A 15,929-nucleotide genomic window follows, 5' to 3' on the forward strand; every position below is an offset into this window, starting at 1 on the left:
TAAGCAGAATGGTTTGGTCCAGGTGTCAAGTCTCTTTGACACATGACATTCACGGACGCATTACACTGCCCATTTTAATGCGGCACAGTTTAAACCTTCAGCCCTCTGCGTGAACCACCCTTTGGCGGGAGCATTAGCGCTCGTTCTCCACAGCGTGACAAATGTGGATGCCGTCCTGAGGTGGAAACTCGCATTTAAAAAAGGTAGTCGGCGGATAACTCGGGCACAAACACGAGCCAAGCAAACAAATGTGAGGGCAGGAACAGCCTCTGTGAAGGCAGCTGTTGCTCCATGTCTGCAGGCCACCGGGTCCAGCAGGAATTCAGGCCTCTGTGACTACAGAATACCAATTCCTCTCTACTGGAAGACAGAGCAAGACCAGTAACCATGGCAACATAAAGAAAATTGTGATTCCTAATCTCTCAGAAAAAGAAAAAAAATATATAGAGGAATCATCTGGAACTGAAGGGAAGCGTGTGGTTAAGGTTAAAAAGTAAGTATTTATCTTCACCTAAAATTATGCCATTTTAATCATTATATGGTGTAATGTGTGCTCTGCTTTTAGAGGCACAGCTTTTAGCTCCATTTCTCCATGTAATGATGTTGCAATTACTGTGACCATAACCATGGTTTTTGGAAGCTAAAATACATAGGGTGCAAATGCCACACCCTGTTCATGGCTTCTCAAGCACACCCAAAACCATTTCTATGTGCTATAAGGTTAGTGTGACTTTAAGCCGGCTAGCAAGGATGTGACACACACACACACACAAATCTGGCTCTGGAAAATGGGATCACTGGACTTGTGCTTTAGAGTGCTGGGTTTAAAGGGTTCTCAGAGACTGAAACAACCCACTCTGACTAATTTAACAACACATAAACAATAGATGGGAAGTGAACATGAGTGTTTCTGCAAGAGAAGAGGTTCAAAGCACAAGCAGTGTGTTTTAATGTTCTAAGGTTTGAATGCAGGCCACGGTTTTACTCACCAAGTGAGGTTAGTAAGCCAACGCTGGGTGCAACCCAAGCTTTCAGTCGCACAATGCTGGCTCACTTTTTAAACAGGAAAGATCTCCATGGTAACCTAGAGTATGGAGCATGGCTGCCCCGCTCTAGAGGAGGTTCAGTTCAGAGAATCGGACAAAAAATGTGCAAAGAGTCTTTCTACTAACCAGTCACCTCTGTGGAAGGATTTGACATGGATACAAACACTGCTTTCAAATTTAAAGACAAGACATTCTTACACAGGCCATGAAATTGAGCTTCTACTACACAGCAGGAAGTAGACCTTGTCATCAGATCAATTTAAAGTTATTGTTACACGAGGCAGTGGTTCCCAACCTTGGACAAATACAGCAATATGAAATATTTGCTACTGAATATATGATTTGACAAAAAATCATCAATAATTATGTAACTTTATAGACAACAATAATAATAACAATTTATAAAATGCCAAATACTAAAGTAACCAGTCTGCCATCACCTCTTTTCAACATTGTATTTTTGTTATATGTGCCCACTCCCTCTTTTGTGTGCCTCTTTCCCACATATGCTGATCTTTGTAGTTTCTATCATGTACTCTCCCTCGTATAATATCTATATAGTGCCCAACAATGGAGGATTGCAGTATCATCAACAAAAGAGTCAAACAGGGTCACAATTTAACTCATTACACAATCATATTATTGGTTACTCAGCATTAACACTTTGACTCTACTACTACTAACAATCTTATTTAAACCACATGGTTCCCATTTGACTGCGCAGTGTAATCACTTCACTTGCATCACAGTCATTCAAGTGTAATTTCACTAACCAAATATATCTGTATTAGGCTAAATGCTTCCATGCTGCCTCTCTGTTTAAAAGGAGGTCAACTGAGCTTATGTGAATGAGCACCCAGACAACATTACTATGTAATGGATTTAATGAAATGAAGCAAGGGAGTCACATTAAAACCACAAGACCTGTGTCTCCAGCGGAATCGTAAAAACAAGACGATTAGACAAGCAATCCCTAATTCCACCCCTACACGCCGCGATCATACTGTGCATTAAAAGGAAAACTAATCATCTCTGACTGTAAGGTGAGCTGCAGTATCTGAAGTGAACTGAAGATATATCAGCACTTAACACGACTGACCCTCTTTGACCAAGACACAATTGAAGAGATCTGAAATGCCCAGAACAGACCCACCCCCACTGGTTGTGTGAAAGTGGACGTCCCCTGGGGCAAATCCTTTGATATCTATTAAGGGGCATTCCAACACTGGCTCCCTTTGACAGACCTTTGATTCTTTTAGCGCATCACTTATCAATAGAGACAGCCAGAGAAAAGCTCAACAGTTTGGATGCCCAGACTAAAGCTCAAAGGAGCCTAAACACGCCTAAGAGAAGAGGAAGCAAAAAACTTAACTCAGCTTTGTGAGTTTGGCTGTGCTGTTGCTCCGGGACAGATTAAATCGTCTGGTTTGCTATCCTCCTCCAACAGTTCTTTAATAATGAGGAGTAGAGGGGCGAGTGTTGTCAGGTCAATACCTTTCCAGGAGGCATATGTGCAGCTGGGGCTACTGGTTTGAGATTTCACTCTCTTCCTCTTTTTTCTCTCTCTCACACACACACACACACACATTCCCTCATGTCGCTCCCTCAATCTTTGCTTCATTCATCCTAACTCTCCCTCCCACACATCTCCTCTATCTACCCAAGAGACCACAAATTCAATTACTGCCAGGGAGCAGTGGGAGGCAGACTCAGCTGCACAGGTACAGCTGAAAGGAATTCGGATATGCAACATGTTGAGCAAATGCATCATGGGAGTGACTTCACTGCAGGCAGAGCTACAGCACTGACCAAAAACAGCGCCAGGGTGAAATGCAGCAATTTCTGTTTTAATTACCAATGAAGCATGGCGGAGAAAAAAAAAACATGAGAAAAGAAGAGCAGCATATGTGGTGCAGCAGTGCACCTTTTCTAACTGATAAGAACATTTCAGGGCAGGAAAGGTGAAGCCGGAGCACCTGCGGTAAAATAAGACACCATGGGATAAGGATAAATCCCCCGATATCACACTGCTAGTCGGGTCTGACATCTTAATTAGCCCTGTGAATCTCAATGTGAAATTCATAATTCATTGAAGAGGGGCAGTGCTGTGTTAAAGCTGCTCAGCAGCTGTGGCAAACTGGTTCCCGGGAGGGTTTCACCCTTTATTTGAGACCAGGAGGACATCACAGAGAGAGTGGAAGCTAGCTAGGAACAGCACCACTGCCCACACCCATCATGTGCTGTGATGTCTAGCTACCCTGCTGGCATTAAGTCAGTGGGATACAGCGCCACAGTTCAAGAGCTTAATGAAAAGATCAGAACGCTGTCATCAAAGGGTAACGTTCAATGGAATAATGTATGTGCATGGGCATGAAAAGTCAGAGGATCCACCTTCATGCGTCTGTCACAAAACCCTACAAAGAGATCACAGGTTCTGCTTGCATTCGCCTCATCCTTTCTGTGGGAATTGACAAACAGTCGCACAGGCAGATAGAGTCGACTTCACTGCTGTCTGAACCAAACAAACATGAGGATCTTCCACAAAGAGACATCCATCTTGGTTACCATAGGAACAAGACTTATTATAAAGGCATCAGTTTTCCCAAAGCACCTGTGCACAGTATAGAAAGCAGTGCAGCATAATGTTGTCAGACATGACCTGACAGCATTAGTGACAGCTTTCATCAGCATCTATGTGCGGTTTCAGTCAGTCCTTCCAGGATATAGCTTGAATGACGGAGGGTAAATGTGTTTCTCTATGCAGGATTGTCTCACTATGAATTGTACTACTTAGGTTGTGTTTACAACAGATCTGTTCGCTTGTGCTTTATGGAAAACAGAGAACATATGATGGATGTATTTACCATACAAACAATGGTCAAACGCTCAAATTCCTGCAACAGAAATCCCCCAAGCTTTCCTCTAAAACGGTTTTCATTTTCCGTTGTAGTATCTCTCACAGCAACAAATATTCCTAAGAGGGAGCGAAACCGTTTAGTTATGCACATTCCTACCAGATGCATGACGGATATCTAAATTCAGCATGCTGTTAAGAATAACCCCCGCAATCTGGGAAAGCCTGGGCTGGTGATGGACAAGCACTATTCATATTATTAATCCACTGTTACCAAAATGCTGAGAGAAGGCCGTACCTCTTCAAATTCATAAAACAGTTCGACAGTCTTTCAAGGCCAGAAAATATACTGGCTGTGGTGCATCTGTGGCTGCACATGTAAATCGACAAAAGACAAAGCAATCCTAGACTGTTGATATTTAGACTTGGTGACTGCTTCAAGGTTCAAGGTCAAATTTATTGTCATTTTCAGTAAAGAGAGTAAAGATTATTAAATTAATTAAAAACAGTAAAATGTTCTTATTGCTAAAGAAAATGCATACTACTACCATCAATATTAATGCTTTTTTATTTTTTCAGTAGGTTTGGTCAAGTTTGCATTTGTACAATTCATAACATTTATGCATGTTCTTTAGCTATTTATTTCAAGTTCTGCAAGACTGCTGAACTTAACTAACCTCAAAATCTCAACTGCAACACTTTAGGATATACCTGACTAAGGTCGTTGGGAAACTGAGGCATGTCCTGTGCAGTTGGCCTATCATAGCTGGAAGGTTACTGGTTTTTGTGATTATAAAGATACAAAAGATCAGCATCACCCCAATATGCAATCCTATTTGTCAAAGTGTCTATTTTTTAATATTAGCTGAACTACTCCACAATATTTTCAGGTACTCAAAGATTGGAATCACTCATGTAAACGATTCAAATGAAAGTGTGTGATTTCTAGCATCCTCCAGCATGTTAGTATTCTTAGCCATCCGCCACCAGATAATTCCCACTGTTGCTCCTCTGCTGTGTCTCTCATCCTCCACGACCCAATTACATTTCAGGATGTGAGGGAGGAAGATGGCTGTATGTGGGAAAACATCCACGCACCTCTTCATCCCGCTGTGGGATTTCTTGACATGAGAGAATGGCTTACCAAGGGTTCAGAGTTCATGTGAGGAAAGTATGAGAAGATTTTCAGGCAGAAGACAGTCAGTCGGTACACGAATGATGCAAGGCACATAAATACCATGGTCACATTACTGAACACTTATATTTTCCAGCTTCAATGTGCATTATTCACCAGTGGAAAATGTGAAAAAGGCTTTCATCTTTGTGCAGCATGTGTGAGCCTTCAAGACCACAGCCCTGGCACTACAGTAGCGCACAAATCTTCCATTTATACTTTTATGGTGACATCAAGCTTGTGACCCCCTCCCCCCAAATCCTTGCCTCCCCAAACATAATGCCATCTTTCAGGGAAACTGGGTCAATCAGCAGTGAAACCAAGAAGAGCTAATAATCCTTCAAAACTTATTGTCAGTCAGATTTTAAGTCAGGGGATTTGAATACAAAAAAGAACTTGCACACGTAGCGAGGTAGGCTGTGCCTCCTGAATATGTTAGTCATAATTGGTGTGCAGCAGCGTATCCCCATGCTAGCGCACTACACTCACATTAATGCTCTGCATGGAGAACCCCCCCTCCTCTCCTCCCCGGCATGGCAGATATCAGTGGAAGACAGAACTCTGCAGCACGGCAACCGGCTCAGACGCTCCTTATCCACCTCTGTGTGTAGCCATGGCAACCTACACATAGACCAGTGCGATTCCATGTGGCCTTTCAGAGATGAACTCGTGTAGTGTTGAAATTCATAGCCATGGAGGTTCACAGAGAGAGAGAGAATCGTCCAAGGATCCAAACCACTACCTCAGAGGTAGGCTCAAAGGTTGCGGCAGCCAACAAGGTGCTTCCTAGCAGCAGAGGGAGGGATGATAAACGACAAATAATATCTTTCCATGGCCAGAGGCCACAGAGAATACCAGAGAATAACAACTAAAGTGGGCTGAAGTAATACCATTAGGACAGCAGTCTTCAAGAATAGAAGCAAGAAATTTTTCTATTTTAGGGCTCCCAAAAGTGAACAGATGTAATATGTTAGCCGACCAGACAGCAGTGACAAACATCAGATGCCTGGGTGATAGTAATTCCCAGCCTCCTTGCTGCATCAAGGCCTCTCTCTGATTGTGTCCCCCGTCAGGCTGCAAACACTTTCTCGGGTGACATGGGAGATAAAATCAGAGAGGCGCTATTTATCTGTACACTGTCGCTAACAATCCTTTCATTCACAACTCTCTGTAAAGACAAGCTTACTCTATGGGGGGAGGGGAAGATTGCCATGGTCACCATCTCCTCGCATCTTTCTACCAGTTTGCTCCTACAGCTCCTTTTAAAATGTATCCTCCACACAGAGGAACACTGCATAAACCTAAAAATGACCATTTGCATTACAGGAATGCTACAGTCACAGCACATTTCATCTAAATAGATCTTACTTTTACTCGTGATGACTCATATTAGAGAGCGGGGAGTGACAGTAATGGGTTTGGAAAACTCATTGACATGGTGTAAAAGGTAGGAGAGAGTGGGATTGCTTTAGGCTGCATAGCTGCTGCCCCATTCTCCTGAATGCTCTAACAGCCAATCAAATCCCATTTGTATTCATATTCAGCCAATGACAGCTCATCAAGAAATATTGGTGCCAAATCATCCTCTGTGCCCAAATCATTCAACCACCAACTCAGTCAGTCTCCCCCCCTCCCAAAGCACCGTGAGGCTAGGGAAGCAGACCGTGTCCCCACCACAGCGCTGAGTTTAACAGGATTTAGCTCAGAGACTAGACTCTTTTCCTCACTCTGACTTCCTTTACAGTCGACATGTCGTATTTGAAAATACACAACATGAAACATGAGATACTGAGAACTTTTAGAGGTCTGTAATGTGCACAAATAATATGTGGCTTGAATTTCAATTACGCTGATGTGTCTCTCTGTGCAGAAGCAATGTGTGAGCGTTTCACCACATACGCTGAATAGCTACACTGATTGTAATGCTGCCAGTTAGCCTTAATGTCGAAACTGCCTAAACAAACAATGTACCAAAAATGTAGTCAAGTAAATGCTTACTAACCAGGAGTAAAGGATCTAAAAATATATGGTTTAGATATGAATCTACTGCATGATAAACATGCACACACAAGTACTGTATGTTCCCTTAAGGCCAGAGATAACGTTTGCTTTTGATTATGTGTGTGCATGATGGCTGCCTTGAGTATCGTGCGTCCATTTGGACCATTGATTGTGCAATTATATAAATGATATCACCAGCTTACAGTGTAGAAATAGTCTGGCACACAACCCCTCACATCAAATACAGCAAATTGTTGTTTTTACACTGTGGTGTTTGCACAGATTAAACAAAAAAAAATGAGTCAGGTTTATTTCAGAATCAGAATCAGAAATACTTTAATAATAATAATAATTTCTTTAACAGTTGACCATTATTGAATTCTGAACAAAGCGGTTCAAGAACCAGAGCTAATTTGCTGGAAAAGGGGTCCTCCTGGTCACTTCTCTTCCCTGTAGTTCCTGTTTGGAGCCACGATTACAGGGTTTTTCATTTTACCTCCACTTACTATCTTGCCATCAGATTTTAGCTTTAACCAATCAATACCAATATGTATGCACAAGCTTTTAAGTTACATTTCAGTGATCTCATAGTTAAGTCAAGTATTTTCATGCTAGATTGTGTAGTACTTTTTTAAATATTGCAGCGATTCCTCCTCGTGCTACTAGAGACAGCTTGTGTATTTTAGTTTGGAAACCAGCAGATTAAAGCCAGAGATGATGCCATCAAACATCTTTATGTCTGACCAACAGTTCAAAACCCAAACAATTCAATTTACCACGACACAAGACGAAGAAAAGCACCAAATTTTCACAATTAAGGAGCATAAATTACAGAATTACAAAATAATTATTGATTAATTTTCTGTCAACTAACTAATCCATTAACAAACTAATCATTTCAGCTCTCCCTTCAGCTCCCTTTTTGTCGTAACTTATACTAAAGACAATACCACAAATGTCAAATTTAATAACTCTGATTAGTACGCCGAGCATAGCCAATTCACTTAAGTAATTGGTATTCAGATCGGTGCTGAAAATGTATCAATTTATGCACTTCTAATAACCAACTCTGCCTGTGCATCTGGGCATTGATCCTCAGGTGGCAACGGAGCAGAAACATCCTCCTCCGCTCTGCTGGTCAGTCAGTCAGTCAGTGACTGAACAACGGCACTGAAGCTGTTGTAGACAGAGCTGAAAGAAGCCCTTCATCATGTTTCTACTCATTAAGTCAGGACCTCATTGCCATTCAGCTGACAACAAGGCACACTGGAGCTGTTCTAATTGCTTCCCATCACAGTGAATGGGTGACAGCATATGGTGGAAAGAGTGGCGAGTGGTGGGATGATGGTAAGCCCTCTGGACTGGTGTGAGAGTTTTTGCTTTAAAGAATGCAGGTCCTTGCATTTGCGACATAACCCCTTTTAGCCTGGGTGGTCCCTGCTGCCCTGGAACATGCTTTAGTTATGGGAATGGGTAAAAGAAAAAAAAGCATTGGATGCCTTTTCTGTGACCCAAAATAGGTTGAATATTGCTAGTCACAGGCCTAGGTGATTTGATCTCATATCTCACACTGTATCTGCTCTGCTGTGACAAATGGAAATGGTGGTGATAAACTACGGATCCAGCCATGGGAATGATGCATTGAGATCATGGACAGCGTGGTCAGCTTCTCAGTAAGAGATGAATTACACCCTGTCACATGCACTCTGTAGCTAACAAGATTGTGCCTCAGTGGGTCGACCTCAGAAATGCTGCATGCCAGGATGGGGAGAAGACTTTAGACTGCATATGTATTTATCATTGACAGTATATATAATGGACAGAGCTTCCGGGTCTGTGAAGTGAAGCCATTGGCTGCAATAAAAATAACAGATATCATGCACTCTTATGGAGAACTGACTCGACTTCTCACTTGATTTATTAGCTCAGTAAAGAGTTTCCTAATGAGTTTATGGTCTCTAGTTTTAGTCTTCTTCCATACAGCATGATATTCATNNTTTCCTAATGAGTTTATGGGCTCAATCACCAGTTTCAAGTCTCCTTCCATACATTATGATGTTCATTTAGTAACCTATGGATGGACCAATTTAGAGTAAAATAGACGACGAAGCACGGTAGGCTTTTGGCCACGGCTACCTTTTGATCAACAAGTCATTCTCAGTGAGTCTGTCCAGCTCAACAAACTCAGATCAAACTGTGAAACCAGACAGTGCTGATCAAATACGAAGCAAGATTCTGTGTTGCCTATTTCTCAGCTAAAATCATTTCAGAAACATATTAAAGGGTAATGTTTAGCTATAATACGAAATTGTGTGTGACCAATGAGCTCAACTTGCAGTACGTCACCTCCGTTGGTTCCACTAAACTATCATGGCGACGAGCACAGCAAACTCAAGGCTTCAAAGCGGTACTCCAAGTGGGTAACCAGTGGGTGACATCACGATAGGTTCACACTTGGTATTTATCCTATAGAGTGATCTATCATTTTTTTCTGTATCTGTAGAGACAGCATTATATATTATAATTAACTATCAGAGGGCAACATCAACCAAGTACAAAGCTAGGAGCTAGGAGGCGTGTCCAAAAGGATGTTCATCTCAACCACTGATTCGTAACCTGAAATCACTGATCAAAATATGATGCTGAGAGTATCAACACCCCCTAAAAACAGCTCTGATGCTCCCCATGTCCTACATGCTGTGTTCAGAAAACAATACTGAGAACATGTCATTCTGCGTTCTGTTGCTGATAGCGTACAATGTGAAACGAAATCGAGAGTCTACAGCCATGTTATGTTATGCTCCATGAGGCTGTACTCAAGTACAGTGGCACGTTTGGCTAAACGCTAAACCTAACCCTAAAATGTTCACAATGACAATGCTGATGTACATACTGGCAGTTAGCACCACTGTATTTTGATGTATGTGAATGTCATTAGTTCTGCAAGTATTCAGTCCTAAATAAAGGTATTGGACAAACTGTTCTTCAGTTCTGACATGATGATAGCGCTAGATGAAAAGTAGGATCATCACCAAACTTACAATTTGAGGAGGACATGAATGTCTAGACAACAAACATTGTACGACAATCCATATAGATTTTTTTATTAGTTTGTTATCATTATTAGATATTTTACTGGATAAGTGAAAATCTTGACCTTCACGTGGTGCTATAGGAAAAGTCTGGGGATCACAAAAGCCATTTGGATTCATCCTCAGGGAACCATAAATGTTCATGGTAATCCATCAACAGCTGTTGAGATATTTTAGTTTGGACTCAAGTGGTGGACCAGTCGAGCGCGGCTAAAATTGTGTTTTACTTGTGCTTGTGTATTAATTTGCTGTAGACTTAAACAGTAATTAGGAAAGCAAAAGCAATATATTGCAGTCTAATGAGACTGTGCTGGGTAAAAAAACTCATATGGAAAGCAAATGAAAATGCCAAGAGATGAAGGGTTCTGTAATTAATGAATTAAAGATTTTTCTCTGCACAGTAGCCTTTTAAAAAGTGGCCTTACCATGACTGTAATGGACAAAACAATGGCTAGAGAGGACAGACTGCAGTCCTCAGTGGCTCATTATAGTTAGAGAGTAGTGCAACATGAGAGAGAGACAGAGTTGAATTTCTAATGGCACGCCTGTGTTGCTAATGTCAGTATTAAATGGGAAGTGGAACATTCAATGTTAGGTTGTAATCATTCGTATTCTAGCAGTAGAGTTTGGCTAATGGAGCCTGACTGTTTCCTTCATTCACAGGAATGAGCATGACTCTCCTCCCTCCTCTGCCTTCCTCATCCCATCCCCCATCTCCTAACCCCTAAATCCATGCTACAATCACATTCTCCACATGCAACTTCTGCAGAGCTTCTACCAGCCATCAGCAAACATAAGCGTCAAAACATCAGCATAGACAGTGTCAGTGTATGTTAGCCTGAGGACTGCAAGACAGACTGAGGGCTACAGTCTGGATTTCTTGCTCTACTGAACTCACTACTGAACAGACGCTTGCTGCCCACCCTAATTTAAAAATAATTCCATAAAATTAATAATGAAAAGGTGCAACTGGACCATTATTTTGTTTCAAGTGTGCTTTTTAATCAACGCCACTATACTGTTGTCCAGGTTTGTGCAGCCAAACATCATCAGCATCAACATAAGTGTGTTCACAGCCAGAGTGCTAAGTAGGCCACAGCATGGTATGTGACCCATGAGATGGCTCGATGGCCCCTTTTTGTTTCTCAACCATCTGATATTCTGCCCGCTGAGGTGGAAACTTACCCCTCTGAACCAGAGGAACAGGAACTGAAGCCTTCAGTATCAGTTACAGGGTGAGGTTAGATGTTTTACGTTTTCTTAAAGAGACACTTTGAGTATAAAATAATCAGAGATCAACTGTATGTAGTTGAGCAACACTGTATGCTCCTGTTGCAAAATAAAAGACAAGATAATTGCTTGACAAACGTGTTTTGTAGACCATGCAGTTATCTCACTTCACTGCTGCAGGGGAGAGATTAATATCAGCGGGATTTGAGCCAAGTTGACGTATGTCCTCTGTTTCCTCCACCTGCACTGGGCCTAAAAAACCGAGATTTTTGGGATGTAAATGTAAAGAAGTCAATGCTAAGGTTAAGCAACTTACCCCTAGCATCCAAACAATCGTTGCCAGTTCAAATTCTTGTGAACAATTGTGACGATGATCCGCTGTTTTTTTGTTGAAAGGATAACAAATCTTTCCACCCAGACTGTGAGCCGATGACTGAGGAAAATGTTCTCCTTGGGCACCTCTAGGCAAAAACAATATCAAGCCCACTGAGATTTTTATCTCACTTGCTGACTTGAGATAGAAGATATAATGTGTGTTAAATTGAGCATGAATAAAGCTTTCTGTTAGTGGGGGGCTTTTGTTACCTTCTCCTGGGCAGCATCTTCAGATTGTTGCTGCTCAGCCTGTCTGCTGCAGTGACAAAACCTGTTTCATCCTCACTACAGCACAACTACACCATCATGACCCCACTAACCCACTCAACAGGAATGCCGACTTAGTGGAAAACCCAGGGCTGTGTAAGCATCGCCCCTGCTATGGAGCATAACCATCTGAACGTAGATGCTTCGAGCTATATAAGATCATTATTACGTATTGTTTCAGTATTGTTGTTGTTGGGACTGTGTCACAAATGTCAAAAAATGTAACGCAACCCAAGCGCAAGCTGCAGTCTGAGCATTGCAGCTAGGGGTGCTACAGCATGTGTGGTTCACTTCCGCTTAAAACAACTCTTGCTGAACAAGTCCGTATCATGGATGTATTAAGGTGAAGCATATGCATAGACATATGTATGACACTTAGTCAACTCTCCGTTAAGATGGGAATGCAATAGAAAATGTATATACTGTAGTTATGGAAATGCTTTGATTAGCTCTATATCGCCCCTATATAGTACTGAGGTTTGTTACGTCCACAGGTGCATTAGAGCGCACGTCGAGCATGCCTTTTTGCCTGCTGAGCCAGACGTTACTTGTGTTGGCGTACTTTCGTGAACCCTTGTTTCGGGCGTTGGTTTGAACCCACAACAGGAATCTCACTTTTTTTGTTCTAGTGACAGTACTGTTGTTTAATAACCTCTGTATGTGTATCAAACTTTATGAAACCTGACAGCAAGTGGAAACAAGAAGGCAGAGAAAAAGAAATACAAGACCAAAGCTGCCGTATATAAAAATCTGACATGTATTCATGTCAAAAACACAAAGCGTCAGTGTGTGTATTCGTTGGAGGGTAGAGCAATCTTAAACACTAAACCCTAAAACACCATAAAAGCTACTACATGCTTACAGAATTCTGAGGTTGATATCTCCTTAGAGAGCCTTGGAGTGCAGAGTTTCACGGCAGGTTTTTACAGATTACGAGCCCTGAAGCAGGCTGTATAAAATCCCTTCCTCACCTGCTCCACTTATTATCAAAAGTGGGCATCACTGGCTGAATGATATTCAATTCTAAAAGGCCAGTATTGGCAAACTCATTGCTCTGACTTGAGAAAAGACAAAGCCAGAAGCAGATGAAGCACATAAGCTTGCTGTCTTAAAAACAGCGTATTAAGTGAGTTGAACATTCCCAAGAATCTTGTCCAGTAAAACAATAACAAACAAGGCTTTAATGCCTCACCTAATCCAAAGTACACCAAAAATAATATGGGTTAAATGAGGGCAATCAAATGGGACCTCACTGTGAGAATCTAGCGAGCTGTAAGAATTAAGTACAACACATGATACCACTAGAAAGATTAGTAGTCATGCACAGGGAGCCCCACTGCCCGCTTTAGAAGCAACATTTACCCATACCACCTTGGGAACCAGCCAGAAGCACACATCCACCCTGCACTGCACGTTCACCAACTGTCAGTAAAGCTCAGCAGCTTTAGTGCCCCATTCATACACATTAAACAGGTCCTCTGTGGCTGTTGCTGTATCTGTTTCTCTCCACGACCACTTTCCACTTTCCTCTATCTACTCATCTTGTTCTTCTGTTCCAGGCAGGAAGAACTGTGGTCACAATGTGGCTAGTTCTTCTATTCTAAGACAAATAAGAGTACTTTCGCTTACTCCACCCAATGCCTCTGCCATTAAGTCAAGGACACCTTTCCAAAACACCACAAGTTCAGAGGAATGCTGGCTTAAGGTGGGCCATGTATCCCATCATTTTCTCATCACCTTTAAGGATAATGCTGCTGTAATTCTATGTTTTTCTTTCTGTCAACAATGTAAACCAACAATGAATTAGTCCGTCTCTCAATATGTTCTGACTTACTAACCTACCCTGTCTGTAGCCCCAGGTCAGTTGGTTCCTAATGAAGATGGGAATCTTTTAAAATGGGACATCATTGTTTTTACATTACTTCAAAAAGAGTACAGAATATATTCACAATGATCAAAGCCAATCACAAAAGTTGGAATGATAACCAAAATGATCTGCTTAATATATAGTTTGTAGATTTTGCATTTAAAATATTTTCAGATTATACTATAAACTTCACAATTAGTATCTAATTTTAGTTTGACTGTTACATAATCTGTTCAAATGGCTTAGACTAGACTGTCTAATTATAGATGCCTGTGATGGATGAGAAAGTTAATCCTCTAAATGCTGTAACTATGAATGGAATTCAAACAGCAGCTCTTTTCATTCAAAGAATGAAGAAAGAATTAAAAAAGTATTACTGTCTGTTTTGTTAACCTGCCTGCTTTCACTACATTATCTAAGAAAGCTCGAGGATTCTCGTATGCCAGCAACACAACCATATGTGAAGGAACTGTGAAATATCATGGTGTCCATGGTTTCCAAAGAGCATCCTGAAAGCCTGTCAAGAAGAAAATGTGCTGTAATAGCTGACAGCTGTAGAACAGGTTTGAGACAGTTTGGGAGATAAGGAAACAGTGAATAAATACAGCCACAATAAACTGGAAGAATCCAGACATTACTAAAAAGATCCCTCCAGTTTCATCCATGCATTCAACAACTTAACATCATGCAGTTGCCATGCCAACCTGTTACCAGACTGCTGCTGCTATAATAAAAACGGGAAATGCTTCTTGGCTACTGTGCAATAACGAGTCCCTGTCCGACATTAGTATTCCCAACAAGTAATGCGTCCGGGCAAGAAGGCTTTAACAACTCACCGAGATGTCAAAGAGCTCCTCTGTGTCGTCCAACATACGGACCCTGATGGTGACATGTCGTCCAGGGGGCATGGCCGGTGGTCTGTGCCCGGGGTCCAACGTACTGATGCCAAGAGTCTCTGGGGCTCCAAGACGCTGCCCTGCTCCAGAGGCCATTGGCTCTGGGTCTGATTCTGCCATGGTGCACTGCAATGCTCACTACCCAGCCTGAACAAAAGCCAAGAGAGAAAAGTCAGGAAGACAAACTAAACTAACAAAATGAAGCAATGAAGAGTTACATAAAATGCATATGAACAGTAAGAAACATCCTCTTACAGAGAGCATCAGTAGTGCAGCAGGTGAAATATAATGAATGCATCAGAGCCCAGAGGACAGGCTGCACAACCTTCTGTGTCACACTAACAGAGCAATTGCAAATGCAGTATTTGCACTCGCCACTAATGGCTGATAATTGTTGCCTGTGGGAGAACCAATTATTGTAAAAAAAGAGAATAGATGCAAGCATGTTCTTGATTTCAAAGCACAAATCAAGCAGCCCTAATTTGATCTAACAAACGAATCATGAGGCCAGAGTGTAAAATCAAACGGTCAATACAATGACAATTGATTCGGGAAGTCGTAAAAGCAAGCATCAGGGCCCACGACACACAGACATTTACCTTTAGTTTGGTTTTAATTGGCCTCAAGGGCATCAAGGCAAATACATAAGGACACAGCAGGAGATATGAACTGAATATGCAGATAATTTAAGTAAACAGAGAGAGAATACTGTGTATACATTAACTATTTAGATATAGCTAGTTTACCTAACACATTCCCTACCGCAGTGTTTCCCTATATCCCAACAAACTGTTGGAATACTTGGCTAAAATATAGCTAAAATTGATGGATTAACAGTTTCCTAAAAGTAATAGATAATGGCTGATATTAATGGTGGTTAATCCTTGAGGTGGACTGTGGGGGTGTTTCTGCCAAAAAATGTTGGGAACCGCAGCTCTGCCACATCCAGCAATGGAGATCCCGTCTGATATTCAAAATCTGAATAATGTGCAGTGTGACTGTGTATCTATGTTTGTCCCAGGTGGAGGACAGTGTTTGGACAAAGTTGTGGACTCATTCATTCTGGGTTGACTCACGAGCCACTATTCACCCACCCCCCAATGTATCCACAGCCAGTTCCCCCCCCC

General features: G+C 41.7%; 1 protein-coding gene across 1 annotated transcript in view; it reads right to left on the reverse strand.

The window, feature by feature from the left end:
- Window positions 1-15,929, reverse strand: part of LOC118339390 (FERM, ARHGEF and pleckstrin domain-containing protein 1-like) — a 52,139-nt gene that overhangs the window by 33,469 nt on the left and 2,741 nt on the right. Inside the window, exon 2 of the mRNA XM_035676996.1 lies at window positions 14,743-14,949. Within this exon, the coding sequence (XP_035532889.1) occupies window positions 14,743-14,922 (180 nt within the window). The 5' untranslated portion in view covers window positions 14,923-14,949. The remainder of the gene's footprint in view (window positions 1-14,742; window positions 14,950-15,929) is intronic.

Source organism: Morone saxatilis, unplaced genomic scaffold (assembly GCF_004916995.1).
Source record: "Morone saxatilis isolate NCDOM2014 unplaced genomic scaffold, NCSU_SB_2.0 Contig5, whole genome shotgun sequence".
In the NCBI taxonomy this organism is placed as follows: domain Eukaryota; kingdom Metazoa; phylum Chordata; class Actinopteri; family Moronidae; genus Morone; species Morone saxatilis.